This window comes from Chaetodon auriga, chromosome 6 (assembly GCF_051107435.1).
Source record: "Chaetodon auriga isolate fChaAug3 chromosome 6, fChaAug3.hap1, whole genome shotgun sequence".
NCBI classification, from domain to species: Eukaryota; Metazoa; Chordata; class Actinopteri; order Chaetodontiformes; family Chaetodontidae; genus Chaetodon; species Chaetodon auriga.
In genome coordinates, this window is record NC_135079.1 from 1,263,419 (window position 1) to 1,283,529 (window position 20,111).

Here is a 20,111-nt window from a genome sequence, read left to right on the forward strand (position 1 = left end):
GAAGGCTGCAGTCAGGATGTAGAGGGTGGAGGAGATGTTCCGCCCTCCTCTTCCTCCTCTTCCTCCTGACCAGGGCAGGATGTCAGTGGAGGGAGTGGAGGCGGGGGGTTGATTTAACACCCTGTCCCATGAAAGGAGTGTTACTGCTGCAGATAAGAGCAGGAGGAAGGAGAGGGTGTGAATGTAAAGAGCAGAGATCAGCAGCTAACAGCAGCTAACAGCAGCACACAGCAGCTAACAGTAGCAAACAGCAGCTAACAGCAGTAAACAGCAGCTAACAGCAGCACACAGCAGCGCACAGCAGCACACAGCAGCTAACAGCAGCACACAGCAGCGCACAGCAGCACACAGCAGCTAACAGCAGTAAACAGCAGCTAACAGCAGTAAACAGCAGCACACAGCAGTAAACAGCAGCTAACAGCAGCACACAGCAGCTAACAGCAGCTAACAGCAGTAAACAGCAGCACACAGCAGCTAACAGCAGTAAACAGCAGCACACAGCAGCTAACAGCAGCTAACAGCAGCACACAGCATCAAAACTGTGGGAACAAAGAGAGAATTCGAGTTTCTGTTTCTGATGAACGATGAACGACGTTCAGCCTGAAAGCTGCTGCGTCAGCTTCACCTCCGACTCAACATTTCATTTAACTCAACATTTAGCTGCTGTGAGCCAATCAGCAGCATCAAGATCCTAAAAATCACGAATGTTCAGTAAACGACGGAGCTGATGGGAAGTCGTCTCAGGGTGGTGCCAAATGTGGGTGAAGCTTCATCTCAGCACGGTGGAGAAAGTTTCAAACTCTCCAAATTCACTCGTTAAAGTTCACAAAAGCTGAAGTTTACATGAAAACACGGAACGAAAGAGTGACAGAACCATTACTGATCTGCAGAGAACAGTTCATGGTCAGAGGTCTGTCAGGGTGGAGCGCTGTGGGTGGAGGCCCTCACATGAAAACACACCACTGAAGGTACATATATATCTGTTAGCATTTAACAGACCATGACGCTCCTCGGTGGTGATTTATTCGTCACATTATTCAAAGAGTTTATTCAGTTTAGACTTAAGTTACTGTGTGATTTATGTTTAGCATCTTAAATCAAGGCAGTATCCTGTGAAATATTACATTTTTTTCTTGTACTGAGCCTCCTGTTCCACATATTTACACATATTTTTATCTACTATGCAATAGTACAAAGCCTGTATTTAATGATCCACGTCCAGCACCAAACCTTCCGTGTTCCACTCATTTTGTTCAGAACGTACATGGATCATTCATTTTGACGTGGCGACGAGTTAAAACCACACAAACATTCAGAAACAAGACCAAACATCACCCAAACCTGCTTCACTTCAACACTTCCAGTATTTCTCTCTCATGAATCTCTCACCATGAAAACATGAATGAACAGGTGAACAGGTGAAGGTGAGCAGACGTGTTTTCACCTCCCTGCTGTCCTTCTGCCTGTAAATCAGCTCTTTACGTGCTTTTATTTTGTCGTCTTTCCTGTCAGACTTTCTGCACATGAACAGAAATAATAAACTGACAGTTGGACAGTTTTTATTTCTCGTGTGTGACTTGAAGCTTCAGATCTTCTTCTTCTCTCTGTTCTGATCATTTTCATCTCCTCGTGGAGCTGTTTACACCTCCTCCTCCTGCTCCTCCTGGATGTTTTCTTCTTCAGGTTTATTAGAGCGAGTGAACATGCGGGATGTACTCTGGTATTTCCGACAGACGAGGACTCCTTCGTTGTGAAACGTCCACAACAATTGAATAGAAGGAAGCGCTGCTCGCTGACTTTTTTCCTCCCCACAAACACTCACTTCCTCCAGCTCCTCCATTCTGCTCATCTGAAGCTGGAGGACGCACGAAATCTGCAGCGGAGCAGTATGGACGCCCTGATCCTGCTTTTCTTTACGCTCGTCACATTCAGCTGTGTGTGTAAGTACTGCTGATCAGACACACTCGCTCCGACATGTTCTGTCTGTCTGTGGGGTCAAAGTACAAACGTCCTCGGACTTTAAAAGTTTTTTCATTCAAATTCTGTCAATCTGTCATACGCTTCAGATTACAGCATGAAGGGAAGACTCACTTTGTGTGAAGAAGTACAGGAAACACATTTATGTTTAAGGTTCTGCATTCAAAAGCCTAAGTAAAAATCTAAGTATTACTGAGTACTTGAAGTAAAAGTACTCCTGTCTGAGTAAAGTGTCCTGTCAGTGTGTTTCTATCTGCTGTCTGGGGATTCATGTTCCTGCTGCGTTCGTGTTTGCTGCATTTTACTGCTGTAGATGTTTCAGCTTGAGCTCATTGAACTCCTTTATATCCTGTTGGTGCTTTAATCTTCATCAATGCACAAACATTCAGCATCAACACAGCTGGAGATACGAGCTTTTCACTGGACAGGAAGGAATCTGAACAGTAACTAAAGCTGTCAGACAAATGTAATGGAGTAAAAAGCACAGTATTCACCTCTGAGATGTAGTGGAGTAGAAGTATACAATAGCATAAAATGGAAATACTCAATTAAAGTACAAGTACCTTGAGTCTATATTAAAGTACAGTACCTGAGTAAATGTACTTTGTGACACCTGCAACTTTCCTCTCAGACTGATCTTTAAAAACATCACAAATATGTTAATATTCATAATAAATACTGCTTTTAAAAAGCCAACACATGATTATTCTAAAGGAAAAGATAAATCATTTCACTTCAGCAATAAGACCGTCACGCCATTGTTCCCAGTAATAATACACTATGTACTCTGAATGTATTTAATACTCTGAACAGTTTCGTTTAACAGGAAGTTTAAAACACACAGTTCTCTAACCTGCAGTCTCCGTCCCCGACATGTCCCAGGCAAGGACAAGAAGTAGAAAGCAGGAAAAAATGGAAATACTCAAGTAAAGTACATGTCAGTCATGTGACTTTGTACTAAACTGTGGAAGATCTGCGATGGCTTTAACTTCATATCAAGGACTGTAGACTCTGTCCTCTTCACTCTGTTAGAGATCTGTTGATGTCCAATAAGAACGACTGGAGCGAGTACGGTGTCCATGTTTAGCATGTTTACACGTTTCACACGTTAACATGTTTAACACGTGTTGAACACGTGAGGTCACCTGGACAATGTTCGTTTCTGAGATTTAGCCTGAGATCACCGACGATGGAGCTGAACTCTTTTAGTTTGTGCTCCTCACTGAAGCATTAAAAAGGAAAAGAAAATTTCCCCTCTGAGGTTTATTATCTCATCTCATCTCATCTCATTTGATCATATCTCATCTTGTCTAACTTTATCTTATCTCATCTTTCAACATCCTGATGACCAACAAACGTCACTGACGACTGATGTGACAGGGATTATCCATCAGTAGAGAGCAGATGAGAGAGGCCGTTTGTTCAAAGACACTTCTCGACTTGTTGAGCTCCACAAATAGTCCATTCATTCACAGCAGCCTACGTCATGTTTGGGTGGAGTCAGAAAGAAATTCAGAAAATGGTGTCTGAAACGCCGGCACATCAAACGAAGACTCTTCGTGGTTAAAGGTAGATGAGCTGATAATCGGTGACACTCTGGGATTGAATAATCTGACGCCTTTGTGTCAAACTTGTGTCTCCTCAGCCGGTTTCCTCGTCATGTTGACCCCGAAGAAGTTGTGTCTGTTAACCCAAAGTCAGGCCGTCATCCTGGGACGCTGTGATGTCACTAACCCCGCCCAGCAGTGGGAGTGGCTGAGCGGAGGCAGGTTGGTCCACGCTCAGTCCTCCAGGTGTCTCTGGGCGGATCCCAGCCCCCACCTGCCGCTCCACGTCCGCCTCGCCAAACTCAGTGCATGCAGCAGAGCGCCGTCGTGGAGCTGCGACAACACAAAGGGAGCGTTCGGATTGGCCGAAACACACATGTACCTGAAGAAACTGGGATCACGAGTGGTGATTGGAGGAAATACGCAGACCTCACAGTGGAGGAAGTACAATGTCGACTCAGGAGGGAATCAGCTGATGACGTCGTTATGCCCTGAAACAGGTAAGAGAGAACGAGATGATCGGTGGTGATGAAAGGTGTGACAGCTAGTTTATTGTCTTATTCTGAGCTCAGAAACTTTCCTCATTTTAACAATGTGTTCGAAAAATACTTTATTAGGCATGAGAGGGATGCAAAACTTTGACAGGAAGTTTGATTTGTGTTAAAGACCAATAGTCGATTGAAAAGAGGGGCTGAGTCGTCAATCCTGCTGCTAAACGAGACAATTCTGCTAAACTTCTCTGCAAATACAAAGCTTCCAAAAGCAGCTCTCCAAATGGTATTACCATGTATGAGGTACGTTTATATTCATCTATACCAAAGATTTAACAAACACTGATGAACCAGACTTTGGAACTTTCCAATGATGACATTAGATATATTGAAGCTACTGTGAAGCTAATATGACTCTTCCAGCTTCGAGTTTCATCATCAGGACTCTTGTGGATGAGACCACAAGAGACAAAAGAAGAGACAAGAGTTTTGATGTAGAGTCTTAATGTAGATATACCTGCTGAATATGAGCCTCTCTCAACAGGAAGCGTGCTAATGAGCAGTGGTGTTCGTGGCTGAGTTCAGTGCAGTCAGAGACAGAGGATGACTCTCCTGATACTGACTTCCCTCACATTGTTGCTGGTGTCTGTTAGTTCACTCAGTCCGGCAGGAAAAACGTCAGCAGTGTTCTTCCTGTCAGAGTCTCAGCCAACATCTCAGAGAAATCCCTCATGTTGCTGTTTGACACTCAGCACCGAGCTCAGCTGACGCTCTGAAATGTGAAAACTGGTGAAATTTCAACCAAATGCTTCTTGATTCGCTGACACTGCATCTGCATCAGTTTCCAGTATCTTTAAGTATTGATTATGGATATTGATTCTGAACTCATCTTTAAAAACTTCAACCAAGTTGACTGAATTTGGTGGAAAGAAAATGCTGACTAACATGCTCACAATGACAATGCTAACATGAGACACACATACAGTAGAACCACTCTGAGCGTCTGCAGCCATGCTAGCAGCTCTGTAATGAGAGACAGTGATGCTTTGAGCTAAACGCTAGTATCAGCATGCTAACATGTTCACAAGGACAACACTAAAATCTGATGTTTAGCGGCTATGATTTTTACCATGTTCACCATCTTGGTTTAGCTAGTTAGCATGCTTACATCGCCTAATTATGAGTGCCTTTAGTTCTGCAGGTCACTTTAAAATATTGACCTGATGATGACGCTAGATGAAAAGTCAGAGAATCAATAAAGTTATTAGAGTTCATCCTGAGGGGAACATGAATGCCCACATTTCATCACAATCATCCAATAGAAAAACCACCAAAAACCCAGTTATTCTGTCCTTTAGACCAAAAATTCCATCTGTGAATAAGCTGCAATGTCTCCTGAGCCGAGTCCTAAAACTGACCTTTTATCTAAATACAGCAGATCGCATTGATGATAGTTTGTGGATGTTGTTGTCAAATATTGTCAGGTACTTCAACAACAGCATATACAAACTTGCATCCATGCAACAGCGCCCCCTACAGTCACAGAATATGGTGTAACATCTTTAAAAATTATTTTGCACGTGAAACACAAGCTGATACCAGCCAGTGGAAATGTAGAAATAAGGGTTTCATAATAACTTTGGTTCTATGAGTAGGTGGCTGTCAGGTGTGAAAACCTCTGAAACGTGAGGCCGTGTTCAAGCTAAAACGGGTGTGTAGTTGCTCTTTAAATATTTTTGTATTAGTTCTGTTTGTTTTGAATTTTTTTCATTATTATATCATCGCAGCACTTTTCTCCTTATTTTTCAGTCACAACTCCTGTTTCCACCATCTTTTATTCATCAACACATAAACCACTGGGACTCTCCAGCACCGTCCACACCATCAGAAGTCCTGCCATGACTGTCACTGATGAACAATTATCAAACACACGAAACACCCAGCGAACCACCCGACAGGTCACCACCTCAGAGGTCCACAGTTCAATAAGTAACGGAACTTCAGCATATGTGAACGACATCACCAAACCTCGAACCAGGAGGTCAGTGCCAAAAGACTTCAACCCTGATGTTTCAACGTCAGTCACAGAGCTGTCAGCTTTGAATGGCAGCCATGCTGACTCCTCGAGTCCGGCTTCGTTCACGACAGACGTTTCTGAGAGTTCATCAGCTGGAAATATCCCTCAGGTCAGGACTGAAGCCGAGATGACAACAATACATCAAGAAATTTCCACTGCGTCGTCCTTCTCGATTGGAAATGAGTCGACTGAAACTGCAGCTGTGACTCTGGGTTCCTCCACAGTTTCCTCAGAGATGAACATGAGTGACACAACTGATCCTCCAGTCACCTCTGAGACCACGTCTGAGGTCACACCTGAGGTCACCTCTGAGACCACGTCTGAGGTCACACCTGAGACCACATCTGATGTCACCTCTGAGACCACATCTGAGGTCACACCTGAGGTCACACCTGAGGTCACCTCTGAGGCCACATCTCAGGTCACCTCTGAGACCACATCTGATGTCACCTCTGAGACTACATCTGAGGTCACATCTGATGGTTTATCTGCTGTTTCTGACACAGAGTCAAACCAACATACAACTTTTTCAACACATTCAACTACTGACAAGAACATAATACACAATGAGACCGACCTTTCACCTGCATCCACCACAACTACTCCTCCTACGACTGCTCATGTACCTTCAACGGCAGATATGACGTCAATGTTGATCCCGGAGACAGATCCATCATCAGTCCATCAGGTTCCATCTACGACTTCGCAGACTTCACCCACAGTTACCTCATCGCTGCCGGCGGTCGCTACAGTTCATCCAAAACTATCAACCAGCATCACAACTGAAGGTGCTCTGCAGTCGTCTCCAACAGATAGAGTGATGTCCACAGGAAAGATCACCACCTCAAGTCCAACAGTCCCACCCACAAGTCCTACAAAAACACCTGCAACTACACCCAAACCCACGACCACCCCTGCAACCACACCCAAACCAACTACTACATCCACAGCAACACCTACAACCACAGAAAGTGTAACCACAACAGTCATCATAACCACCCCGACTCCAACCACCACCCCAACCAGTACAACAACACCTGAAGCTACAACAACAACCACAACAGCCACAGCTCCTCCTCCAACTGCTCCACTAAAAACCACAACTTCAGGGTTAACTACCACTACACCTGTGAGTATTCCTGTTGCTTTACATTTGTTTTCTGCTATTCTTTCATTAATAATGTTTTAATCTTATAGGAACACATGTAACATCAATACCTGTGGAGCTAATGACATTACCATGAGCTTCAGATGGACTTTGTATTTACTGATAATTAGCTAATGTTAGCATGCTAACACACTAAACTAAGATGGAGAATATGGTAAACATCATACCTGCTCAACATCATCATGTTGGGCAGCTGCGGCTCAGGAGGTAGAGTGGTCGTCCACCTATCAGGAGGTCAGTGGTTCGATCCCTGGCCTCGGCAGTCCACATACCGGAGTATCCTTGGGCAAGATACTGAACCCAAAAACTGTACCCGATGGTGTGTGTGAATTCATATATACGTCACCTTGGATAAAAGCGTCTGCCAAATGACTAATTGTAATGTTAGCATTGTTACTGTGCACATGTTAGCATGCTAATGTTAGCATTTAGCTCAAAGCACCACTGTGTCTTACTACAGCCTCACAGAGATGCTAGCATGGTTGCAGACTTGCATCGTGTGCCTTGATGATGAATTTGATTGTTGTTTAATTGTTTCATTAAGGCTTGAAGAGCAGTATGTTTTGGGACGTGTTTGCTTGATTGACAGGCCTGCCTCTCCTCAACCATGCTGGTTCTAAACTCCATCCAGACTTTCACGACTTCAGTAAATAATGAAACTAGTAGTGAGAAGTGAACAGGAAGCGGGTTAGAAAGCATCCGTTCAGAAATGTCTGGGTGACATTGAAGGTGCTACGCCGAGCAGTTCGGTCACATACAAAAAGAAGAAGTGTTTCTGTGTTTAACAGCAGTGGAGCGGGCGTGGGTGCTGTACAGTACAGATGAATATCATAGTGCCAAATCACAGCAGAAGCTGTCTCAGGACACTTTCCATACAGAGTGCGTCTACACCACACTCTTTATGGTTGTTTCCTGATAGCGCTGCCTGAAGGAATCATACATAGGGTGAAGATTGTTGGTCCAAGCACAGAACCTTTTGGAACTCCATAATTATCTTTGTCATGCATGGAGGAATCATCATGAACATGTGCAACCTGAAATCACTCTGATAAGTAGGATTTAAACCAGCTTAGTGCATTTTCTTTACTGCCAATGAAGTGTTCCAGTCTCTGTAACAGGATGTGATCATCAGTGGTGTCGAATGCAGCACTCAGACCTAACAAGACAAATACAGAGACAAGTCCTGTCTGAGGCAATTACAGGGTCATTTGTAACTTTAACCAGTGCTGTCTCTGTGATACGCTCTAAATCCTGACTGGAAATCCTCAAACAAACTACTGTAATGTAGAAAGTCATGCAGCTGATTAGCGACCGCCTTCTCAAAGACTTTAAAGAGAAAGGGGATGTTAGATATGATCTATAGTCGGCTGAAACCTCTGGATCAAGAGTCAGCTTTTAAAGAAGAGGTCTGATTACAGCTACTTTAAAGGACTGCGGTACGTTTCTGGCGATGAGACAGGTTGATCATATCTAGACGAGCCGATTAAGGGAAAAACTTCTTCCTGCAGCCGAGTTGGAATGAGGTCTAAAATACAGGTCGATGGTTTAGATGAAGAAATCACTGAATCTAGGTGGTGAAGGTCTATGGGAGGAAAGCTGTCTAAATATACATCAGGTTTAACAGCTGTTTCTAAGGTTCCTGTGTTTGAAGATAAATCAACTGAACTTTGTCAATAATAAGTTTTATCAGAAAATAATCTCATGAAGTCGTTGAGGGCAGGTTCACACTCCGACAGAGTTTGACACTGCAGCAGCAAAACTGCCTGGACTGCTGAGCTGGAAGGTGGAGGCCAGATCACCAGGGAGGTGTCTCAATGGCTGGACCAATCACAGGCCAGGACACAGCCAGTCAGATAGACGGACAAATGTCCATCAACAGGCTGCAACTTTAACAGATGAAATAAACAACACACAGCATCGGAGAGAGACACGTCCACTGAACACCGTTACTCTCAGAATTCAGGAACAAATACAGAAAAATAATGAGAATTCTGTTAATGAAACAAGAAAACAGGACATGATAGCAGAGAGAGCAGAACAGCAGAATTCAAAGGTTTCTGTGCCACAGAAAGCAGCTTTTTTGTCAGTGTCCATGAGCAAGGCACTGAACCTTCACCTGTTTAGCGGAAGCATCAAGATGAACTCTGAAGGTGTTCTCCTGTGGTGGGGTTCTTTCTCCAGTCCTGAACTCTTCTACTCATTCTCTACACGTTCTATTATTAGAGCCTGTTTCTGGCCGCAGGTCTGAGGCCGCTTCCTGGTTGGATAACTCTTATTCAAGCATAACAATAGTTGGTTCTGCTCTGATTGATGGAGCTCGGTTTGATGCTGAAGGTCGTCAGAGAAAGTCCGAGGCGGGCAGGAAGGAAGTCAGGGTGGGGTGTCGGTCTGCAGAGAGTCCGTCTGCCTCTGCGCACAGTGCGCTCAAAGTTTGGAGATCGATGATCCCTCCGAGAGAAAAGAGTCCGCACTGTTTTGAGAAATGTGAGTGAGAGGAATAAATCTTCAGAAAGCCTCTGATCTGACACCACTCCGCTCCTCTTCGTCAGCTGAGGCCATGCAGCTGGTTGTGAGGATGAGGATGAAGATGTAGATGTGTATGGAGTTTGGTCTAGAGTGCGTCGGAGTGTTCCATGTGGATAACTAGACACATTTTTCTAACTTCACGTCGTCGGCATGTCAGCTCACCTGGGAATGAACCACGTCTCTTTGTTGCTCATCGAGCGGACGGATTTAAATGAGAGGCCGCGATGTTCAGATGCGCCACAACATGTTTGATACTTGGTTTGTTTTTGAAGGAGGTGAGTGAACGGATCTGTGTGCGCTTCTTTACAGTGTTTACACTGAGGGCTGCCGGACGCACAACAAATACAGAGAGAAAATATTGTGATGGTATCTGCATGTGTTTGAGGCAAACGCGGTGTAGATCCTGAGAAGTTATGCTGCCATCAGAGGTCGTGGCTTGTTGGCGGAGAGACTCTCAGATCCCAGAAAGTTTGTGTGCACTTCATGTGATCCACATTTACATACAAAAGAAGAATGTGTGATTCTTACCTTGTTCTTCCACCTGCAGCCACCAGCTGCAGAAACGTGCGTTACATCACAGCTCCAGGTTTTTTATGCGTCATTTTACGCACAGCGCGCGGAGCCGGAGCCGTCATTCATCATCCAATCTGACGGTGAAGTGAGTCTGTGCTGCAGCGAGAGCTGAGATTCAAGATGAAACAGTGTTTGAACTGTTTATCTAAACAGTTTGTTTCTTCCTCCCTTCAGAAGAGTTTTCTCTTCAGCTCAACGATGGCAGTGATCAATCATGATTGGTTGATTTTATTGTTTCTATCGTTGTATTTTGTGAGACCGTTATTTGTTGTTTGTCAGTCAGTCAGATGAACACCAGCCGGTCCTTTTCATGCTAAACATCAACAGAGCCGCGCCTCAACATGACCTGACAGCACCGCGGGGGCACCGTGTTTCAGTGGGGACGGACAGTTCACCTGTCGTGATGTCACTTCCTGTTTCAGGTCCAGTCCACTGAGGCTTCTCGCTGCACCGCAAACTTCACAGAAATCAGCTCCGGCTCAGATTCTGTCGTTGTGAAGTTCACCGCCGGCCTCTCCTGCAACTTCACCCTGTTTACCGACGACGACTCCCGGTCCGATTCCACTGACTGTGGCCTGGATGGAGACTCCGGGGCCACCTTCATCTGTCGCGTCCTGGGTCTGGAACCCGGGACTTTGTACCGTTTAACGGTGATTTCCAGAAAGGATGGAGAGAGGAGCAACGCGTCAGTGCGCACAGGTGAGATCCAGAGTTCACCTGCTCCGATCGTAGATCAGTTTCTCCTCTTTAACCCCTCAAAGGTTAAAGCGTCAACTGTAAGATAATAATAATAATAATAATAATAATAATAATAATAATAATAATAATGGTTTATGTATTTATAAGATCAGATTAAACCTTATTGATCTCCACAGAGGTGAATAAAGTCCTAAATGATAAATAGTTCAAATGACAGTAACCGTGGTGTGATTATAGTGTTTTTCACTGTCCAAGCTTAGACTGTAGATCCAACAGTTAAACACAGGAAACACACATAAATACAGAAGCCAATAAAAAAAAAGGCCATTTTACGATAAAAGAGAAAATGATTCAGATGTTTTAAGAAGAGTCATTGTGTGAAAGGACGTTTGAAGACATTAAAGACAGAGACGGTCGAGCTGAAAGAGACGACGCAACTAAAACTGCTGGAAATGTTTCTTCCTGTTAAACGTCAGTCAAGCTGATTTTAAGTGTGGGATAGAAAAAGGTCCAGTCCAGGTCAGAAAGAGAACCTTTAATCTGGACTCTGGAACAAACAGACTTTAATGTCAGGCTTTGGAGGACCCCCCTCGTGTTGGGGTCCTGAACAGGTGCACTTGTCCCTTTGCTGCTTGTGTGAGGACAGATGCAGTGAGAGAGGACAGTCTGTACATCACAGGCAGGTAAACGCAGCCAAGGCCGCGGCCTGGTCAGAACATCCTGGTCTGAAACCGTCTCTGAGCTCTCTAACAATGCTCCTCATCCCATCTCAAGTGTTTGTTTCCAGAACCGCCCCCCCACCCGCCCGAGCCACTTCCCTCCTCACATTGTTTCTGTCGGCGGACGCGGGAGGCCTGTTTTTCTAGGACACAAAGATTAGAGAGTGACATTTGGCTTTGTTTCTTCCCTCGAGAGCTGCAGGTTATCTAAGCGCTAACGACGGAGCGTCTCTGATCACTGAGACAGCAGATCAGTGACGGCTGCTGCCTCTCGGCTCTGAATACGACGTGAATCTTTGCGCTTCCTGTGGCGGCTCATCACTGTGCAGGTGTCACTGTTCACCTGGACGCCCTGCGAGTCTTCAGGCCGTCCAGTTGGTGGTTTATAAGGACTTTCAGGCGTTTGGTCCTCAGTGTCACTGAGCTGCCAACAGGAAGCGGTGAAGCCTCCTCAGGGAGGAAACCATTATTAAGAACAGGCCAAAGTTCAGCACTGGCTTTACTTTTCGTGTTGGGGGGTCGTTCTCCCCATCCTGCACCACCTCTGCTTTTTTTTCTGTTTCCTGTCCGGACTCACCGGGACTCCACGAACACATTTCATTCTTTAAGCAGCTAAAACAATCGTATCGACCTCCTCCATCTCTGCTGCAGCACAAACACAAGATACACACACACACACACACACACACACACACACACACACACACACACACACACACACACAGGCACATTTCAGTACTACTATTCTCAGGATTTGTACTCATAGTCCTCATCAGACAGATTTGACACACCCCCCCCCCCTCCTGTCTCAGACCCAGTCGGTCCGGCTCGTCTGGATGTTGAGCTGGACCAGGTTCAGGCTCAGTACAAGAGCCAGTCTGTGGTCCACGATGGGTCTACGGGTCTGCGGGTGTTCTGGTCTCGCTCTGCTGGTCATGTGGACTGGTATGACCTGACTCTGGAGGACGCCGGCTCCGGATCCACCCGCAGCACCAGGATCATGGGCTCAGCAGCCCCCCAGTCCGGTTTCAGCTCCCTGGTCCCCGGTTCTCTGTACACCGTCAGCGTGGTGGCGACAGCCGGGAACAAGAGCGCTCCACCTGTCCACGCCTCAGCAGCTACAGGTGAGACACAACAACACAGGATGTAGTTTTTGTCCATTTGTCCTCTGTGTCCCTGCAGACGAAGACGCACACACGTCCATTACAGTCTGTCGTTATTTAACTCAGACCTCCTCTTCATCATCAACCAATCAGAAGCTGTCAGTCACCTTTTATGACTCAGAATGAACTGAATGCTTGTGTCCCTTGTCCAGCACCGTCATCTGTCCGCGGCCTCCAGGTGGCGTCCTCGTCTTCAGACGGCCTCAGTGTCTCCTGGCAGGTCGGTCCGGGCAGAGCCGAGCGGTTCAGGGTTCTGCTGACAGATCAGGACGGGGTTCTGCTGAAGAACGTCACTCTACCAAACGCCGTGACGTCCTCTCAGCTGGACGGCCTGCGGCCCGGGACCCTGTACACCGTCACCGTGGTGACAGAGGCTGTCGGTCTTCAGAGCTCCGCATCCAAACAGGCTGTCACAGGTAGATATTATGGGATGTTTTTGAAGACCTTTTCAGCCTCTTTTAGCACACGACAGCAGACAGACGCAGCCAGAGGAACTAGTGTCTCTGAAGGACACCTGGTGACGGACTCAGGTCTCCGGTGAGCTGACATCACCTCCTGCTGATGGACAACAAAAGATTCAGTTCAACATGTTTCTCAAGTTGTTTCCTCCAAAGATGGAAACCAGAAGGGACAGTTTGTCCCTGCTGAATTTGTCCAACATGATCCGAAATGTGAAAACTGAAGATCAGATTTTCTGTTGTTACAGAAACATGAACTCTGAGAGATAAAGACGTTTTGACAAATGTTGAATTAAAGAACATTTCTTATCTGCAGCTTTATTTTGGAGACCTGCTGTCGCCTTGTTCTTTAATTCACCTTCTTCAGAAGGAACGTCTGCAGTCTGTGACTCCGAGCGTTTCTCAGCATTGAGTCACTTTGCAGCTTTTTGTTTTACTTTCCAGCAGCAGCAGCGTCACTCTGCTGTTGTTTCCAGGATATTTTAAGCTTTTCTCCTCCCACCCTTCCTCTGACTGCAGCTGGTCATCTGAAACCTCCTCCACCCAAAAACTCACTCACTTTAATACCTGAAACATTTTATCACGGCGGCCAGCTGTACTGGATTTTACTTTTTCAGAATACAAACAGTAAAATCTTTGTTGTTTAACATGTAAAGCAGGAACGTTCTGGCTCTATGTAACCTTCCTCTGCCCCCCCCCCCAGTCCCAGCAGCCGTGTCAGATCTGAGGCTGGACAACAACGGCAGCTCAGACAGTCTGCAGGCCTCCTGGGTGCCACCTGAGGGGGGCGTGGACGTCTACCTGGCGACCCTGTCTGCTCTGGGATCGCCCCCCCAGGAGCGCCGCCTGTATCCCAACATCACCAAAGTGGTCTTTGAGGATCTGACCCCCGGTCACAGCTACCAGCTGTCTGTCAGGACCACAGCTGGAGGACGGAGCTCAGAGACCAGGACCAGCAGGAGGACAGGTACATGTTCAGGATCAGCATCAGCATTAAAGAGATGTTTCACATCCTTTGATAAAAGGTCAAAGCTACAAGAAGACACGTAGATTGCATTTCACCACTAACAGCCAATCACAGAGCTTCACCTGTAATAAAACATTCAACAGTTTAAATCAGTTCACTTTCAGATTCTGGATCAGTTTATGATGGATTCAGTAACTGATCTGCAATGTTTGTCTGAATACATTTCAGCCAAAAATTAGTAAAATTACAAAATTATGTGACCAAATCTGATGTTTGACGTGTCTTTCACGCTCATTGTTCTGCACTTTGGACGTATCTCAGTCTGAATCAGAAGAAGTGTTTCATCCACCTGCTCTCCTCCATGATTCGTCCATGTCTTGTGCTCTTGCAGTCCCTGAGGGGGTGTCGGCTCTCGCCATGACGCCTCTCCCTGATGGTAGGACACTGAGGGTCAGCTGGTCGCCCCCCAGAGGCCACTGGGAGAACTACAGCATCCTGCTGAGGAACGGCTCGGTGGTTGTGGTGAACCAAACCATCGGTAAACTGAGCAGACAGCACACGTTCTCCATCCTCAGCCTGGGTCTGGTGCCAGGGCGGCTCTACACAGCGGAGGTCACGGTTCACAGCGGCATTCTGGGTAACACGGTGCACTGCCACGGACGACTGGGTCAGTAAACATTTAACCTTTTGTCGTTTAACTCATGCCGCCAAAGAAAAGTTCAGTGTAGGTTAATGTTCTGTAGTCCTTCAGAGAATAAAATATAGAACACAAATTATTATAGACTGAAATTAAAAAAACAAAACTGAGAATATTTTTTATTGAAAACATGATTTGCCTTGTCCCCCTCCCTCCAGCCCCTCGTCCCGTGCAGCAGCTGGTCGTCCGTCACGCTGATGAAACCACTCTGAGCGTCATGTGGAATCGACCGGTCGGCGAATGGGAAGGCTTCACTGTGGTCCTCAGACGAGTGGCGGACCCCGCCACCGTGGTAGCTCAGAGGATCCTCTCCTGGGAGGCCAGAGAGTGCACCTTCAACATCCTGACCCCAGGACACCTGTACACCATCACCGTGACGACCAACAGCGGCAACCTGACCAGCTCAGCCTCTGTGACGGCGCAGACCAGTACGTCTGATTTATCCACCCTGTTGCCGTTTACTCTCTGTGGAAAGCAGTTTATCACATTATATGTCAGGATTGGGCAGGATGACGATACACGTACTGTGACACAGCATAAACTGGTCTGCTGCTGAGATTTATCCATGATATTTATACTGAGATAGAGCCTATTTATTCCTCTAGAACCCAACCATGTCAACACTGACCACTGTGAATATGTATACAACTAGTAGTTAGCTAAAATAAACAGTTAAAACAGGATAAACAGTTCAAATAGTTAGCTTTAAGTAATAAACCGCTAAAATTGTTAGCTTGAAGTAGTTAACAGTTTAAAAAGTTAGCTTAAAGTAATTCATTAATAGAATAGTTAGCTTAAAGTAATGAATGATCAGTTAAAAGAGTTAGCTTAAAGTAATTCATTAATAGAATAGTTAGCTTAAAGTAATGAATGATCAGTTAAAAGAGTTAGCTTAAAGTAATAGATAACAGTTAAGCTAGTTAGCTTAATGTAAGTAATAAACCGTTCAAATAGTTAGCTTAAAGTACTGCACAGTCAGAGTAGTTAGCTTAAAGTACTGCACAGTCGGAGTAGTTAGCTTAAAGTACAGCACAGTCAGAGTAGTTAGCTTAAAGTACTGCACAGTCGGAGTAGTTAGCTTAAAGTACTGCACAGTCGGAGTAGTTAGCTTAAAGTACTGCACAGTCAGAGTAGTTAGCATGGAGCCGTTGCAGGACAGCCATTCATTAGAGTTTTTCCACAGCAGACATTTTGAAGCTCAGGTGTCAGTGAAACATTATTAATTGCTGCTGATTCAGTTCAGACGTCTGCTGTGAAGAAGGTCCAGGACTTGATTCGTTTAATAAAGAAACCAACGAGCTCTGACGCTGAAATCCTAAGGTTCATTTTACACAAAGACAAAAGTTTTTCGTAGATAAAATCTACATCGACTTCTGCAGAGGAAGTCTTAGTTGGATTCACAGGATGTTTTTAAGATGGTTCCTCCAGCAGGAGCTACAACACGCTCACACCGTCGGTGCAGAAACAACACAAACAAAGATGGAGTCCGTTTCTAACGTGGTTCCTCTCAGCTCCAGCTCAGGTCACCGGGCTGCAGGTCTCCAACGGCGGCAGCACCGACAGCCTGCAGGCGCAGTGGGAACGAGCCTCCGGAGATCTGGACTCTTACCGCGTCCTGCTGGTCCACGACAGCAGCGTCATCAAGAACCAGAGTGTGGAGGCCGACGCCACCGACATCAGCTTCCACGCTCTGAGGCCCGGAGCTCTCTACAGGGTGGTGCTCACCACCGTCAGAACCGGACAGACCTCCAGACAGACGGTTGCAGAGGGACGCACCGGTAAGACTGTGTGTGTGTGTGTGTTTGTGTGTGTGTGTGTGTGTGTGTGTGTGTGTGTGTGTGTGTGTGTGTGTGTTCTGTCAAGGGACTGAAAGGTGAAAAGTTTTTCTCTGTGATAACTAATGATTATTGTCATTATAGATCCATGCAGGGAGTTTTCATGATTAACTGATCAATGAAGTGTCTGTCTCAGTTACTCAGAGTCTAAAGTGACGTCTCAAAATGTCCCAGCAACAGTCCAGAACCCCAACAGGTGTGTCGAGGTGTGAGGATTGGCAGCACAGTGATTTTCTTTATTTGCTGCACTTCATCAAAACCACTTTTAATGTGACTAAAGAAGATTTTTACTCATAATATCATCACACAGGTGAAACCAGGTGACCTGCACAAACATCAGTACTGATGTGCTTAATGCAAGGATCTGTGTGCTGTCAGATGGGTTCAGTGCAGGTGAGGAAACACCTGTAGTCGTTTTACAGGACGGCACAGCAGCAGCTCGTTGTTGTCACAAACAGGCCGAAACCAGCTGCTGTCCTGTCGGATGAAATCTGCTTCTTCATCACTTTAATTACACATAATCTCCAACATGTGATGGAACGACAGAGAATAACGAAGTCTGACGACAACCTGTGTTCAGTTTGTTCTTAAATGTTGATTTGAGACAAACAGGTGAGGTGAAACGTGTGTGTGTGTGTGTGTGTGTGTGTGTGTGTGTGTGCGCGCGCGCGCGTGTGTGTGTGTGTGTGTGTGTGTGTGTGTGTGTGTGTGTGTGTGTGTGTGTGTGTGTGCAGGATATTACTGAAAAGCAGGAATCTGTCAGGAATTTTCAGGAAGTGTCGACAACAACAACAGCCTATCAAGGTCTGTCTGTCAGGGGCTTCCTGTCGGAGGAGGAAGTGGCCGAGCTTCATTGTTAAACTACAACATGAACACTTTGCTGCTGCTGCTGGAAAATATTTTCGAAGTCACAGGAGACTTTCTAAAGATGAAAGAAACTAAAGGAATGAAAAGTGTCTGGATGTGGGAGTTTAACCGTTTCACGAGTCTCCAGAAAATAGTCCCACAGTTTCCTGAAGTCAGTGTGTTGTTGAAGGAAGTCAGAACCAAACGAACGAGGCCTCCAGAGATGAAGACGGTGGCGTTCTCTGTGTCCAGGTGAACAGGTGCATGCGTCTCTAACCTCCCCCTCCTCTCCCCCTCAGTCCCGGCCGCAGTGGGTGAGGTGACGGTCAGTAACAACGGCCGCATGGACTTCCTCAGCGTGTCGTGGCGTCCGGCTGCAGGTGACGTGGACAGCTACCTGGTGACCCTGAGCGACCGCGACAAGACGCTTCACACCGTGTCCGTCTCTAAATCCAGTCCGGAGTGTGTCTTTAACTCTCTGGTGTCCGGACGTCTCTACAACATCTCCATCACCTCCCGCAGCGGCATCCACCAGAACCACACCTTCGTCCAGGAGAGAACACGTACGTACATCGCTGACTGACCGCAGCTCGGTTTGTGTACGGCCGCCGGCGAGGGTCAAACTTGGAAATGGCTCACCTCAAAGTCCATTCAGGAGCTGTTCCACACTTCATGCAGCACTTTTCAACACAAAGCTGCGAAATGTTTTACATGGTTTTTGTCTCCTGGCTGTGGCTTTTCTCTCTCAGAGCCGTCGAAGGTGCAGAACCCGACAGCGACCCACGCCGCTCGGGACGACTACCTGAAGGTGTACTGGCGTCACGCAGCCGGAGACTTCGACTTTTACCAGGTGTTCATCAAACACAACAACTTGTTCCTGCAGAACAAGACGGTTCTGAAGACGCAGAACGAGTGTGTGTTTAACGGCCTGGTGCCCGGCAGACTCTACACGGTGCTGGTCAGCACCTGGAGCGGGAAATACGAAACCAGTGCCTCCACCCACGGCAGGACCTGTGAGTGACCTTTGACACCTCTGACACACAGACTCTTCATCTACCACTAGGGGGCAGAGCGGGGCCACATGCTGTGCATAAAGAAAGGAGAGGCCACGCTAACCTGTTTCTGGGTCTTTAGGCTTCAGGGAAAACGTATTTAATAACATTAATGAGCGATCAATCAGTAACCGGTCAGGATGAACTCAGCAGGTGATTAACTGATTGATCATAGGATTGAAAATGAAAATGAACCCAGAACTATTAAAAACCAGCCTCAGATGATCAGAACCAGATCAGCCGTCTTTGAGATCTCCAGGCAGACTAACCTCACTTCCTTCCCTGTCCGTCCTTCAGTCCCGGCGGCAGTCCGGTCCCTGGCCCTGGCCGGCCGGGGGACCGAGGACCTGCGGGTGACGTGGTCGGCCGCTCCGGGCGACGTGGATCACTACGAGGTGCAGCTGTTCTTCAACGACATGAAGGTGTTTCCACCGATCACTCTGGGCAGCGGCGTGGAGGAGTGCGTCCTGTCGTCGCTCACACCTGGACGGCATTACAAGATCCTGGTCTCCACCTTCAGCGGCCCCAACCAGAGGGCTCAGTTCATAGAGGGCCGGACAGGTTAGACATTGGTGGGGGGGACTTATTACCGGTGAAACGTTTACTCAGAGAACAGATTTGTTCTTAAGTGGAACGTACGAGCATTTTGAATGTTCACTCGCGTGCAGTCTTCTTCTTCTCTGCCTTTATTGGCACATTGCAGCATGTCGTGTGTGTTACTGCCCTCAGGTCAGTGGAATACTCCCGTCCAGCATCATCCTCTGTTATCACACCTGACAGGTGTAACATCACCTGCTGTACACTTCATGTTAAACGAGTGATGTATGATGAGTGTGTTCAGTTAGGAGAGTTTTGCTGGATGCAGGACGGCTCAGTGTTTGGTGACAATGGTCAAATAATAACTACTAATAACTTCTGTTAGTCATTAAAACTGAACCAGCTGCTCCTCTTCACCCTGCAGCTGAGAATGAAGAATCTTTTCCTCGTGCAGCTTAAAGCAAAGCGTCTCCTCCCTCCTCAGTTCCCAGTAAAGTGAAGAACATCCACGTCAGTAACAGCGGAGACAGCAGCAGTCTGAAGGTGAGCTGGACTCCCGGTCAGGGCGATGTGGACGGATACTCGGTGTTTCTGTTCAGACAGAGCAGACAGCTGGACATCCGGCCCGTCCTCAAACACCACAACGAGGTGACGTTCGGCTCCCTGCAGCCCGGACAGATGTACAGCGTGACGGTTCAGTCAGTCAGCGGAGAGCTGCTGAACAACAGCACGGCCGCCGGACGCACAGGTCGGCAACCGTGGACCACGTATTCATAGTT

The 20,111-nt window shown here is 46.6% G+C and overlaps 1 protein-coding gene across 3 annotated transcripts in view; it reads left to right on the top strand.

The window, feature by feature from the left end:
- Nucleotides 1-1,856: 1,856 nt before the first annotated feature.
- ptprbl (protein tyrosine phosphatase receptor type B, like) overlaps nt 1,857-20,111 on the top strand; it is a 28,680-nt gene continuing 10,425 nt past the window's right edge. For 2 of the 3 annotated variants that reach the window (XR_013077233.1, XM_076732270.1), the window contains exons 1-14: nt 1,857-1,940; nt 3,623-4,024; nt 5,825-7,221; nt 10,782-11,058; nt 12,590-12,901; nt 13,093-13,356; nt 14,102-14,365; nt 14,757-15,032; nt 15,221-15,490; nt 16,574-16,840; nt 18,043-18,306; nt 18,493-18,756; nt 19,093-19,356; nt 19,817-20,080. Coding sequence is in view for 2 of the 3 variants with exons in the window: in XM_076732270.1 (XP_076588385.1) it covers nt 1,889-1,940; nt 3,623-4,024; nt 5,825-7,221; nt 10,782-11,058; nt 12,590-12,901; nt 13,093-13,356; nt 14,102-14,365; nt 14,757-15,032; nt 15,221-15,490; nt 16,574-16,840; nt 18,043-18,306; nt 18,493-18,756; nt 19,093-19,356; nt 19,817-20,080 (4,837 nt within the window). In the remaining variant the exon portion in view is untranslated. Of the gene's footprint in view, nt 1,941-3,622; nt 4,025-5,824; nt 7,222-9,705; nt 10,062-10,781; nt 11,059-12,589; nt 12,902-13,092; nt 13,357-14,101; nt 14,366-14,756; nt 15,033-15,220; nt 15,491-16,573; nt 16,841-18,042; nt 18,307-18,492; nt 18,757-19,092; nt 19,357-19,816; nt 20,081-20,111 lie in introns of those variants that run through there. The other variant, XM_076732271.1, reaches the window with a different exon arrangement.